The 15315-nt window shown below is 33.6% G+C and overlaps 1 protein-coding gene across 7 annotated transcripts in view; it reads left to right on the forward strand.

Moving 5' to 3' along the window:
- The window catches only part of OXR1 (oxidation resistance 1), a 490658-nt gene that overhangs the window by 442320 nt on the left and 33023 nt on the right, over nucleotides 1-15315 (forward strand). For all 7 annotated transcript variants that reach the window (NM_001372293.1, NM_001372294.1, XM_054560902.1 and 4 more), the window contains 3 exon segments: nucleotides 92-858; nucleotides 4327-4495; nucleotides 7537-7699. In NM_001372293.1, coding sequence (NP_001359222.1) covers nucleotides 92-858; nucleotides 4327-4495; nucleotides 7537-7699 — 1099 coding nt within the window.

Here is a 15315-nt window from a genome sequence, read left to right on the forward strand (position 1 = left end):
TTTTAGTGATACTAATTCTGTGTTCAGTGTGTGGAAAGTAAAATACCACAATTTTAAAAGTCTAATTATTTTTAATTTTGTTTAATGACAGAGACATAGATCAGCTATCAGGAAGGGACTTCTGCCATTCAAAGAAAATGACAGGAAGTAACACTGAGGAAATAGACTCAAGAATCCGAGATGCAGGTAATGATAGTGCCAGCACTGCTCCTAGGAGCACTGAGGAGTCTCTTTCTGAAGATGTGTTCACAGAATCAGAACTTTCCCCTATACGAGAGGAGCTTGTATCTTCAGATGAACTGCGACAAGATAAATCTTCTGGTGCGTCATCAGAATCTGTGCAAACTGTCAGTCAGGCTGAAGTAGAAAGTCTGACAGTCAAATCAGAATCTACTGGTACTCCTGGTCACTTAGGATCTGATACTGAACATTCTACAAATGAAGTTGGGACTTTATGTCATAAAACTGATTTAAATAATCTTGAAATGGCCATTGAGGAAGGAGATCAGATTGCAGATAACTTTCAAGGAATATCAGGCCCTAAAGAAGACAGCACAAGTATAAAAGGTAATTCAGACCAGGATTCTTTTCTTCATGAGAATTCATTACACCAAGAAGAGAGTCAAAAAGAAAATATGCCTTGTGGGGAAACAGCAGAATTTAAACAAAAGCCAAGTGTTAACAAAGGAAAACAAGGAAAGGAGCAAAATCAGGACTCACAGACAGAGGTAGAAGAGCTACGCAAACTTTGGAAAACCCATACTATGCAACAAACTAAACAGCAAAGGGAAAATATTCAACAAGTGTCACAAAAAGAAGCTAAGCATAAAATTACATCTGCTGATGGACACATAGAAAGTAAGTGTTATAGAGTAAATAAAGTTAGTTCATCCGATTGTATGGTGTCTCCGTCTTTCCTCACTGACTCAAAAGCCGCTGTACCTTAGGCCAACCTGAAGGATAAGTGAGTGACCCTTGACTGGTGATTCTCTGGGGACAAGTATATACAGTCTCCAGTGTCTACTGTCTTTTCTTATCCCACAGGTGGCTCGTACACATAATGAGCATCATTGCTACCCACCATGTTTAAACATTCTTGGCTCACAACATCCTATCGTTAAACAATTTATTTCTTGAGAAAGTGCACAAAAGCTGTATAATACCTTTGATCACTCCATTTTCTCTTAAAAAGTTTTTGGTATGTTACCATTAAAAATGTCTTTTTTCATATATAACATTTTAATTGCCAAAGTTGTAATCCCATCTTTTATAAAATGTACAGTTAAACCTAAAAGTGTACTTACAGAATTCTTCCACGTATCAAGAAGTTTCATCATCATCATCTAATTATTTTCTTTTAAAAACCTGCACTCAGGACAAATAAAAACACTATTTTATCTTTCAGTTTTCTGGTACTGTTTACTTCTGAAAATTATACTATTTTCAGTCTTTTATTTCTAATATACTGTGCTTTAGTTAATACATTATGGGTTAAATGGGGTATAACAACTAACTTTGCTAACATTTCTGATATTCTATTAGAATGTTTATCCCAGACTAATCCATTCACATGTGAACTTTTCTTTCATTTTTTAAAGTCAAAGATTTTTGTTTTGCTGTAATATATAAAATAAAATTTACCATTTAACTTTTTAAAATTGTGGTAAAATATAACATAAATATATTATTTGAAGCATTTTTATATCTACAATGCAGTGGCATTAGTACATTCACATTGTTATGCAGATCATCACTACTGTCCATTTCCAGAGCTTTTTTCATCTTCTAAAACTGAAACTCTGTACCCCTTAAACAATAAGTTGGCCAGGCATGGTGGCTCACGCCTGTAATCCTATCACTTTGGGAGGCTGAGGCAGGCAGATTGCTTGAACCTAGGAGATGGAGAACAGCTTGGGCACCATGGTAAAACCCTGTTTCTACAAAAAAAAATTACAAAAATTTGTCAGACATGGTGATGGTGCACACCGGTAGGCCCAACTACTCGGGAGACTAAGATGGGAGAATTGATTGAACCCAGGAGGTCGAGGCTGCTGTGAGCCATGATCATGCCACTGCACTCCAGCCTGAGCAACAGAGCAAGATCCTGTCTCAAACAAAAAAATGAAAAACAAAAACCAGTAACTTGCTTTTCTCCCTTCCTCATAGCTTTTGGCAACCAACATTCTACTTTGTTTCTGAATTTAACTACTCTAGATACTTCATGTGAGTGGAGTCATACAATATTTATCCATTGATGTTTGGCTTATTTCACTTGGCATAATGCCTTCAAAGTTCATTTATTCTGTACTATGTGTCAGAATTTCCTATCTTTTTAAGGCTGAATAATATTCCATTGTATGTGTGGACATTTTGTCTGTTCATTTGTTGCTGGACATTTTGGTTGTTTCAACCTTTTGGCTATTGTGAATAATGCTGCTTTGAACATTAGTGTACAAATATCTGTTTGAATCCCTCCTTTGAATTTTTTTTGGGTATATACCCAGAGTGGAATTCTGGATCATATGGTAACTCTATGTTTAATTTCTTGAGGAACCACCGTACTGTTTTCCATAGTGGCTGCACCATTTTACCTTCTCTGCAGCAGTACACAAGATTTGGGTCAGTTTTTAAAATACCGAATTTTCTTTTCATCATGCCGTTGAGATACCCTGAAGACCTAAGGGCTGTGTTCAGTAGATATTAAAATAATTCATGTATTAATACTTGAACCAAGTTCTATAAAAGATTGAATATTTTTCTTCTGTAATACTTTTTTTTAATTCAAAACTAATGCGTGTTCAGTAAAGAACATTTGGCAAACATAGGAAGATTCCAGAAAATTTATAAGAATCTCCTGGAATTCATCACCCAGAGATGATCCTTGTTAACATTCAATATATCTGTCTTTCTTTTAGAACAAAATCATACATATTAATTTGTTATTTACATCAAATCAAGATTATACTATACTTTTGTATCCTGCTTTTTTATGTCATGAACCTTTTCCTATGTCATTACAGTTCTTTAAAAACATGGCTTTAATGGCCCTAAAATTTATTTAACCATTTGCTTATTAAGACATCCAGTTGTTATTAACAATCTGTATTGTTAAGACATTTTAAAGAATGCTGCCCAGCATTCTTCAAAACATCAAAGACAGAAAATGCATCTGATAGTTACCTTATATTTTGAAGATCTTTGACTGCATCTTTGACTACATCTGATAGTTACCTTATATTATAAAACCTTTGAGAAAGATAAAATAATCTGTTTAAACTGATAATGTGGTGGACTAATTTTGTTGTGGGGGTTGGGGGTTTAATGGGGTTAGGGGAAGTTATTATAACCAAATATTAAAAGGAGAAAAAATTGATAGATGTTTTTAAACAGACATCTCTAAACTGTTACCATTTGGTTTCCTCTTTTTTCGGAATAATTAGTTTTAAGTAATTTTAAGTTATTTAATATTCTGTAATAGAGAAATATTCAAACTTTCTGATCTTTATGACTTTATAATAAAATTATGTAAGAAATATAAAACTGTCTAGTACAATTATGAGAAGAATGGTGAAAGCTCATCATTTTAACCACGTGAAAATAGTGGGGTTCCCATAGATTATCTACCTTGTGTAATACTGCACAGAAAAAGCCATGATGAGTACCCAGGTCTCCTGACTATAAGTGCTATTTCCTCCAGTGTGCTGCCTTGGTAAGCTAATCAATGTCTGGGTTCCTAAATTCACCTATATATTCAGACTCTATCAGCACCTCTGGTTGAAAGAGTTAGAACTAATTCATTCTTAATTAACTGTCCAAACAAACAGGTGGCAGAATCTAACATATTATCGACTGTTTTATTACAATTTCATATACATGTAAAAGCATTAGACACTTCATTAAATTTTTGTCTGAAACAACCATGTTAAGTATGCCTTTAAAACTTCTACAGTTATTTAGATGTCATTCAAAAAGACTGATAGAGAATATGTAGAAAATTATATATATACAATGTGTGTGTATATATATATGATTACTTTAGTATGGGTGTTGAAAATGTAACAATGTTTCTGAAGCTTTTACATTTTTTTCTTAATGTCCTTAGACATAATTTTTGTTCATTAACTTGGCTCTTTTGTTAAGTTTAGTCATGTTGTATCTGTGACTTTACCTTTGGAGGAAAAAAAATATAAATTAAGAAAATTTAGCACCACTAAAGTGAGGTTTTATTCTGTAATTATTTGTCAGAATTTTGAAGGTAAAATTACTTAAACTGCTTAAACTTGGTGTATGAGAATTGAATAAACACTGTTTGCATCTCAATTCTAGGTTCTGCGCTTTTAAAAGAAAAGAGAAGGCATCGATTACATAAGTTCTTGTGTCTCAGAGTTGGAAAACCAATGAGGAAAACATTTGTATCTCAAGCAAGTGCTACAATGCAACAGTATGCACAGAGAGATAAGAAACATGAATATTGGTTTGCTGTGCCACAAGAAAGGTAAAAATCCCATACGACACCTTGAGAGCATTATTGAGATTCTTTGAACTGAAATTATTTTGTGTGTCAAAATACCAATGATAAACTATTGAAACATAGTTTATGATTAAAAGCAGACAGTAAGTCTATTTGAAACCATTTTGCCCCTACTTTATAATTTGCCCCATTTTTAATTGCATTCCCTTTTGTAGTTTATTATTTAAAATGTGAACAAATATCTAGTTTGGGTAGTAAAGAAACTTAAGATACCTTGGAGCAAGAAGATTCATCAAAATATTATTTGATATAGCTCCTTCCTGAAGGCAGCTAATGATGTATAATTCCTTTATATTAAAAATTCCTCAAATATTCATTAAATACCTTCTATATACATGACACTAAATTAGCTACTAAAAGGATGTAGTGGTCTTCACAATATTTGTATGTACCCTTTGCACAATTAAATTTTTCATCATAAGTTTTAAGCAGTTGTAAAAGATGTCTATTGTACTATCTTATCAATTTTTACATTTTAAGTAAATAGTGTTACTTATACCCAGTAGAAATGAAACATTATAACAACTTTCCCTGTACTATTATTCACTTAAAATTACTTTAACAGTTAGACATTGCATCTTACTTTTTCTCTTTAAACTTGTATTTCCATAATACCACTTCACACAAACTCATTATAAGGTACTATATTTTTATCCCCTATTATAGTTCTTTGCAACAAACTACATATACTTAACACATTTACATATCTGTGTGTGTGTATATTTAAATTGCATTTATTTTAACATTTTCTGTGACTTTTGTAAAAATAGTAAAGGATTTAAGGTTTTAGGCTACTTAGCCAACAACTTAGTCTGCCTCCATTTGGTGCATGCTGGGAGAAAGCACAGACATCTGTACAATAGCAGTAATCAGAGCATCAGCAATTGTGTGATTTCTCTGTACCTCCTTTTCCACAAAGGATGTGCAGAAGGCCAAGTGACAGCTGCACATACCTGGGGTTATTTTACAGAAGAGGAACCATAAGTTTAGGGAACCTGAATTTTTATAATGGACAGTAAGCATGGTTACCCTTTGCTACACAGTAAGATACTATCTCTACTTTCTAAGATAATGCTACACTAACATACTTGAAAAGATACTGCTGAGCAAAGGTATTAACACATAAAAAGTAAAATATCATAGGAAATGCCTGTCTTAAGGAGTTAGATAGACCTTTCCTATATCCATTGATAGATTAATATGTTTCATCGAAAGGATGAGATAGGACTCAGTATCAGTTCTGCCTCTCCCTTTTATTTTTCTTTATAAATACTGAGAAGCTTTGTTCATAGAAAAGTCAGTGAGACTGAAGAGAGTTTCATTTTAATAATGTCATTCAATTATTTAAACTTGTTTCTATATAATTCCAAAAATTAATCATTTTTGTCACAATATTTTTAGTGATCATCAGTGAACAGCTCCATTGAAAACTCCTTCAGTTTTGTGGAAATCAATTAATGAGAAACAACCTGACATACAGAAGGACTTATTACCCAGTCTTTATAATCGTTTCCTGTCTCAACACCAATCTTGGGCAGCCTAGAAGTTTTTATAGTATAGGGCATATCCCATTGTAAATTCTGAATAGGTGAAGATATGCCCTTCTTTTATAAATTAGAAAAAGTGCTTTAGTGAAAGCGGATAACAAGAAATCTGTAAAATATCTTGACCATACTGTTTTTAGGCAGATTATTATGAGTAAAGAGTAACATATGGAAATTGGAGATACGCAAATTGATTCCCTTAGCACCATCTTACATGTTTGTGTACCTCTTGGAAAATCTTTATATGTTGCTTTGGAAGACTGCAGCTTTTAGGCATAAAATGATAATGCTCTTTTCCCTTTTCCCACTCCACCATATATAAAGTAAGTACAATGTGTGTCTTCCACAACATTGGTTTAATCTTAAAATATGATTTGTATAATTGATGAATACCTGAAAGGGACAGAGCCTGATATTCAAACGTTCCAGTGACAGTGATGTTGAAATCACTACAATGAGAAATGTAACTATATTTAGTTAAAATGGACATAAAAATTTAGTTTTTCTCATTATTCTTGGTTTTATTTTAATGTTTACATGGAATTCCCTATTTTAATATTCATTCTTGTATCTTGGTTAATATTCATTACAAATTAGTATTATTAGGATTCTGATCTTTATTGTAGACATGAAACAGGAAAACTGCTGCATAGATAGTGAGAAATTGATAAAAAGATAAGATGTTACATTGAAAGATAAAATGTAACACCTTTTAAATATGTTAGCTGCCACATAAAGAATGGCAATTTTAAAAATTATTATATTGAAAATATAATTTCTAGAACCATGGTTATTAACTGGTATATGTTAGCTGAAAGTTATATAATCAATTTTCAGAAACATGTTTATTAAAACCAATAAAACATAGATATTTGAAATGTGTGTGTGACTCTCAAATACGTTTATCAGGGAATGTAACAACTGGCTTTACTCTAGTAAACAAAACATTGAAAAGGGGAACCAGAGATTTCTAAGATTAGATCATCTGTCTCTCAACACTGTATGTTCCTAGTATCATTTAAAATTTAAGGACATTACATTTCTATTAACTTGGAAAATTCTATATAATGTCTCAAAATAGGCCAATAATAAATTGTTTACTTGTATTTTAGATCATTAGATTATTGTAGGAATGAGGTCAAAGTTGTGTATCTAATTTCCTTTTCCATCACTAGTGTCTTTAAAGAAGAAAAGCATTATAATATACAGCATCTGAACTAGTCAAAAACATGCCAAGGAAAATCTTCATTTGGTTTTCTGAAGAACAACCTGACAGAATATAGCCAAATAAAATATTTAAGTTAATGCCTTCCTGATAGTAGACCTTTTATACTGATATAAAACAATATGTTTTGTGTATATTTTAAGTCTTCAAGATTTATCAAGATATTTTACAAATATAATTTTGTAATTCTGGCAGCACAGAATACTAGGTATATTAATAATCACTTCTCCTAACAGGACAGATCACTTGTATGCCTTCTTCATTCAGTGGAGTCCAGAAATATATGCAGAAGATACTGGCGAATATACCAGAGAACCTGGATTTATAGTAGTAAAAAAGATTGAGGAGTCTGAAACAATTGAGGATTCTAGTAATCAAGCAGCAGCCAGAGAATGGGAGGTAAGGAGAAAAATATGAAGATTTTAGTCATCTTTTTACTTTGTATGAATTTATAGCTTTATGGTAGTACAAAGTATAAGTGATGTTCGCACAAAAGAGGAATTTTTTTAAAGGTCAAGTTCACTATCCGTGTTTATATGTGGTTATTGAATGAATCTGAATAGTGACTTTAATACTATATTTGTCATTCTGCTTTTGCTTTAAAATACTAGAAAACCCACCAGCAATAAAATGAGTTTTACTGAGTGTCTTATAGAATATTTAGTTTAGGAAAGATTAACATTATGGCAAAGAAGGAAATAATTTTAATTTTGCTGTTATATTTTCATAAAACATTGATTTCACATCTGATTTGTTTTAATTTCATCTCCTTCATGGAGGAGGTACGGCAGTCATTTAACACATCTGTGCATAGTATTAGCATAGCATCTATATAAATTACTACTCCTTTCTAGGTTTCAGACCTAAGTAAGCATTATCTTGACTTAAATTTTTCAATAATAATTTTAAGGAAATAAGCAGGTGCTAATTTTGTAAAGTAGAAATTTTATGTGCTCAAATTTACTGAACTTGTTTAAATGGTCAAAGTAATACTAATAAACTTTTTGTAACTCCTCTTAGATATATCTTAAGATTACATATTACATTTTACATGCTTTATCTTATAAGGTTGGTAGGGTGGCAATATCTGTTGTTGTTGCCTAGATTAATCTCTTCTTGATGCATTAGAAAATATAGAGCAGATGCTAAAATGTTATAATAAATGTAATCAAATTTTGTTATTCATTGGGTGTAGAGCAGATGCTAAAATGTTATAATAAATGTAATCAAATTTTGTTATTCATTGGGTGTTAATGTTTGTGGCTGTTAATGTGATATGAATGTATCTTGCATGCACTTAACATGTATAGTAATTGAAGGTATACATGGCTTGTCTTTTGTTTAAAATGCAAACTGATTTGGAATGTGTCTAATTTCATTCCGTGTAGTATATACAGCATCAGTTTCTACTGTGACTCCAATATAAGGGAGGGAAAGAAGAACATATTGACCATGTATTTTGGGTTATTTTAATACTTAAACCAACATTATCAATCTTCATACCAGCTTTATTCATAATGACCCCAAATTGGAAAGTCCCATTAGCAGGAGAATGGATGAATACATTTTTGAATACTTACAGAATTCCAAATAACAATAAAAAAGATCTACTGGTACAGGGAACGACATGGATGAATCTTACAAATAATATGTTGAGTAAAAGAAGCCTGACACAAATGAGCATATACTATGTAATTTCATTTACACGAAGCTCAAAAGGGCAAAACTAGTCAGAAATCCTCACACTACTTGATACTGGGCTGTGACAGGGTGGCTCAGGGACAGGAGGGAACTTTATTGTGTTCTGGGGGTATTCTATATGTTACTCTCGGTGGTGGTTACTTGGGTGATTACATATGTAAAATATATATATAATATATATAATACGTATTATATATATTATATATGTATTATATATATTTATTATATATACATCTATGTCCCTGAGCTGTGTTTTTAAGATTAGCTTTAGAAGGTACTTAAAATAGCCCAGGTGATCAAAGATATGTACCTAACTAAGGCAGCAACAGTTGAAGGTAGAGTAGAAGGTGATGAGGTACAGTTAGAAGAAAAGGTATTAGCTAGCTAATTACACAGGATTCAGTGACAACCTGGTAACCATAAAGTTATCTCCAGCTTGGGTGGCAAGGTGGATGGCAGAATTGTCAGTCACAAACTGGAATTGAGAGCTTTCTCTCCATTGGGATTGGAGTACTTAACTTTGGAAATAAGAGACTATTGACTATTTTGATTCAAAGGAACTATCTCAGTTTCTGTGCAAATCTCTGCAGGTTATAATTTCTAAAGGAAAAATAAATGTCTCCTCACCAGTCCTTTGACCAGAATTGGTGCAATTCAAAAGAAAATGGAAAAGAAAAAAATAATTTTGGAAACTCCTTGCTACATTGTCTAAAAATATTACCATAGTATCCAGTATGGTAGCACTAGCCATACGTGGCTATTGAGTACTTGAAATGCATCTAATGCCACTAAGGGACTGCATTTTTAGTTTTAATTATTAATTAAAAACCGATACTTGGTTCCATTATTGGACAATTTTTAAATATATTAGGAATAACCTAGATATATGATCTACTTTTTCAACTGTAAATTTCCTGAAATCTAAATATGATCTAAATCAGTCTAAATCTAATTAAGGTCAAGTATTTCCTGTGAAAATTTAGTGCCTGAATTGAGATGTGCTGTAGTGTAAAATATTCTACTTCCTATAGCCACTGGCCACATGTAACCATTGAGCATTTAAAATGTGGCCAGTCTCAATTGAAATGAGCTGTAGTTATACTATCATGTCATCTGCAAACAGGGACAATTTGATTTCCTCTTTTCCTAATTGAATACCCTTGATTTCCTTCTCCTGCCTAATTGCCCTGGCCAGAACTTCCAACACTATGTTGAATAGAAGTGGTGAGAGAGGGCATCCCTGTCTTGTGCCAGTTTTCAAAGGGAATGCTTCCAGTTTTTGCCCATTCAGTATGATATTGGCTGTGGGTTTGTCATAAATAGCTCTTATTATTTTGAGATACGTCCCATCAATTCCTAATTTATTGAGAGTTTTTAGCATGAAGGGTTGTTGAATTTTGTCAAAGGCCTTTCATTGTCTCAGCCCAAAATCTCCTTAAGCTGATAAGCAACTTCAGCAAAGTCTCAGGATACAAAATCAACGTGCAAAAATCACAAGCATTCTTATACATCAATAACAGACAAACAGAGAGCCAAATCATGAGTGAACTCCCATTCACAATTGCTTCAAAGAGAATAAAATACCTAGGAATCCAACTTACAAGGGATGTGAAAGACCTCTTCAAGGAGAACTACAAACCACTGCTCAAGGAAATAAAAGAGGATACAAACAAATGGAAGAACATTCCATGCTCATGGGTAGGAAGAATCAATATCATGAAAATGGCCATCCTTCCCAAGGTAATTTACAGATTCAATGCCATCCCCATCAAGCTACCAATGACTTTCTTCTCAGAATTGGAAAAAACTACTTTAAAGTTCATATGGAACCAAAAAAGAGCCCGCATCGCCAAGTCAATCCTAAGCCAAAAGAACAAAGCTGGAGGCATCACACTACCTGACTTCAAACTATACTACAAGGCTACAGTAACCAAAACAGCATGGTACTTGTACCAAAACAGAGATATAGATCAATGGAACAGAACAGAGCCGTCAGAAATAATGCCACATATCTACAAGTATCTGATCTTTGACAAACCTGACAAAAACAAGAAATGGGGAAAGGATTCCCTATTTAATAAATGGTGCTGGGAAAACTGGCTAGCCATATGTAGAAAGCTGAAACTGGATCCCTTCCTTACACCTTATACAAAAATCAATTCAAGATGGATTAAAGACTTAAATGTTAGACCTAAAACCATAAAAACCCTAGAAGAAAACCTAGGCATTACCATTCAGGACATAGGCATGGGCAAGGACTTCATGTCTAAAACACCAAAAGCAATGGCAACAAAAGCCAAAATTGACAAATGGGATCTAATTAAACTCAAGAGCTTCTGCACAGCAAAAGAAACCACCATCAGAGTGAACAGGCAACCTACAAAATGGGAGAAAATTTTCGCAACCTACTCATCTGACAAAGGGCTAATATCCAGAATCTACAATGAACTCCAACAAATTTACAAGAAAAAAACAAACAACCCCATCAAAAAGTGGGCGAAGGACATGAACAGACACTTCTCAAAAGAAGACATTTATGCAGCCAAAAAACACATGAAAAAATGCTCACCATCACTGGCCATCAGAGAAATGCAAATCAAAACCACAATGAGATACCATCTCACACCAGTTAGAATGGCAATCATTAAAAAGTCAGGAAACAACAGGTGCTGGAGAGGATGTGGAGAAATAGGAACACTTTTACACTGTTGGTGGGACTGTAAACTAGTTCAACCCTTGTGGAAGTCAGTGTGGCGATTCCTCAGGGATCTAGAACTAGAAATTCCATTCGACCCAGCCATCCCATTACTGGGTATATACCCAAAGGACTATAAATCATGCTGCTATAAAGACACATGCACACGTATGTTTATTGCGGCATTATTCACAATAGCAAAGACTTGGAACCAACCCAAATGTCCAACAATGATAGACTGGATTAAGAAAATGTGGCACATATACACCATGGAATACTATGCAGCCATAAAAAATGATGAATTCACGTCCTTTGTAGGGACATGGATGAAACTGGAAATCATCATTCTCAGTAAACAATCGCAAGAACAAAAAACCAAACACCACATATTCTCACTCATAGGTGGGAATTGAACAATGAGAACACATGGACACAGGAAGGGGAACATCACACTCTCAGAACTGTTGTGGGGTGGGGGGAGGGGGGAGGGATAGCATTGGGAGATATACCTAATGCTAGATGACGAGTTGGTGGGTGCAGCGCAGCAGCATGGCACATGTATACATATGTAACTTACCTGCACATTGCGCACATGTACCATAAAACCTAAAGTATAATAATAATAATAATAATAAAAAAAAAAAAAAGAAAAAAAAAAAAAAAAAAGAAATGAGCTGTAGTATAAAATACACTGGATTTTAATGACGTAGAATGGAAAGAAAAAAGAATGTAAACATCTTGTTTGTTTATACTGATTAATGTTGAAGTGATAATATTTTGAATACATTAGGTTAAATAAACTATATTAATACAATTTCACTTTTTTAATGTGGTGTCTAGAAAATTTACAATTTTAATGTATCTTACATTATATTGCTCTTGTACAGTGCAGGTCTATGCCTCATGGATACTAAGTGCCTAAAAAAATGTTTGTTAAACTAGGGAGGCCGAGGGTAACAAATAAAAAATGTTTGTTAAACTAGGGTGGATCACAAGGTCAGGAGTTTGAGACCAGCCTGGCCAATATGGTAAAACCCTGTCTCTACTAAAAATACAAAAATTAGCTGGACGTGGTAGCACGCGCCTGTAGTCCCAGTTACTCGGGAGGCTGAGGCAGGAGAATCACTTGAACCTGGGAGGCGGAGATTGCAGTGAGCCAAGATCACGCCACTGCACTCCGGCCTGGGCAACAGAGTGAGACTCTGTCTCAAAAAAAATAATAAAATAAAAATGTTTGTTAAACTAATGAGTACTTGTTTAAGTGAAAGAGTAATTTTAAATGTTAACATGATTTATTTTAAAACAGGAAGAATTTGGCTAAAGCCCTTATATAAAACAGTAGTACTTCAGAATGTGCCATGATGTTTTTTATTTTTTTGTTCTACAAAAGAATGGAGAATAGGTGCCCTAGAATTTAGGATGAACTGGTTATGGCTACCAACTTGGGCATCAGTTAGATTTAAACTAACACCACTACTCACTGTTATTCTGCTTTAGTGATACTTAAAAGAGATCTTTATTATCTCTGACTGTTACTCAGGCAGAAATATATTGCTAGCCAGAAATGTATACATTGACTGGGGAAGTTTGTATATGATAAATTTGGTAAACTTATTGTTTACCTTTTTCTCCCTTTCCCTATGTAAGGGTCATAAGGCAGGGATCTGTCAATTTCATACACTATTATATCTTCAGAACTAAGAATTGTATAGGCATATAGTTCATTCTCAATATTTATTAATGGATAAACTTGGGCATAGATTAAAATTAAGGTATAAAGCTTCTAATCTTTCAAGATTGCTCTATTTCCTGAAATAAGTTCTTACATTAGTTGTAGTAAATATTTTTTCATAAAGCCATAGATTCTGGACATTTTAACTAATAGTCCACAGTCTGTCATTTACATTTTTTTTTGTTCTATTTAAACATATTCAGTGAAAGGGAATTTATTACCTCAAAGGGCAATACTTTACATTTTAGGACAGCTCTCTTAGAAAGTTATTTGTTACAATAAGCTTAAGGAAATGTATCTTTGTAAATTTGATTCATTTATCTTTATTCTGTTTTCCAATGCAAGTCAATAACAACAAGAAACATTTTCTATTTACTGCGATAGTGTGAAAATGTTTGTTGTCTTCCCTTTTAATCTTGTTTCAGAATTATTTTCTCCAGTACTTCAACTGTGAACTCTATTCAGATGTTATATTATTCATATCAGTACCCTAAAATACATTAAAAGAATTCATAAACTATGGCACCCCAAATTACTAAAATGTACACTTGGGATAGCAGGAAAAATTCCATAATATTTTTTAAAAATTTTAATTTCCAAATATGAACATTGAAGTTCAGTCCTATTGAAGACAGACAGAAACGTGTATTTACTAAGAAAAAGAAAATTTAGCCAAATTTTAAGGTGGTCAGGAGTAAAAGTTCCTAATGATAAATCAGTTCCTAAGTATTTGGATAAAGGATCTGAGAAATACTATTCTTACTGCTCACGATGTGTAAAGGACTAAATTTCCTCTTTTTGTAGTGTCACTTTGTATGCCACATGATAAAGAGTACTTTGGTGTGGGCCAGGCGTGGTGGCTCACGCCTGTAATCCCAGCACTTTGGGAGGCCAAGGCAGGTGGATCACAAGGTCAGGAGATCAAGACCATCCTGGCTAACACGGTGAAACCCCGTCTCTACTAAAAATACAAAAAATTAGCCGGGTGTGGTGGCGGGCCCTTCTAGTTGTAGCTACTCGGGAGGCTGAGGCAGGAGAATGGCGTGAACCCGGGAGGTGGAGCGTGCAGTGAGCCAAGATCATGCCATTGCACTCCAGCCTGGGCGACAGAGCGAGACTCCACCTCAAAAAAAAACAAAGGAGCTATGCCTGAATTAATTGCATCAACATGGCTGCTATTGATAAGAAAGCATGTTTTTAAACAATCAAGGCACAAAATGATTAAAGAAACCTTTCTTCATAGTGAACCAAACTTATGTTTTTGGTGTGATACCCAAATAAAAGAAATATGCATTATGAGTCTTGCTTTTGGGGGTCTGATAACCTTATTTTGTAACCGAGAAGGAACTGCTTATTACAGTCTTTCCCCTGATTTCTGCCAGTATTCAACACAGTAAGTCAATAAGTATATCCAGTGTTGTGAAGATACTGTTTGATGTGGGGCTTTGCAGTTCTGTGAAAAATATTACTTTCTGTTTTTTGATACAGATTTTTTTATGCCTTTTCACTGAAAAGGGAAGTACTCTAATGGCATTTTAACAAATTGTCAGGCAACTCCTGAGGTGAAGATGAGGCAGAATGCCTATATCTGCTATTTCGTGATGATTGCACTTTTGTTCAATAAATATACAAAAATAAAAGATTAGTAGTAAAACAAATTCACATGTACCATTCAGCTTCATCAGCTTATTTCTTCTGTGTCCCTCCTTTTCTCCAATTGTTCATAGTTATTCAAATGTCATAAAAATATTTAGAATACATGTAATATGTACAGTATGTATTTTTACAATTTGTTTTTTGAGTCATGATCCAACTAAGTTCTCAAATGTTGCAGTTAGTTAAAATATCTCTTAAGTCTCTCTAAATGTAGGTTCCTCCTCCATTGCT

Source organism: Pongo abelii, chromosome 7 (assembly GCF_028885655.2).
Source record: "Pongo abelii isolate AG06213 chromosome 7, NHGRI_mPonAbe1-v2.0_pri, whole genome shotgun sequence".
Lineage (NCBI taxonomy): Eukaryota > Metazoa > Chordata > Mammalia > Primates > Hominidae > Pongo > Pongo abelii.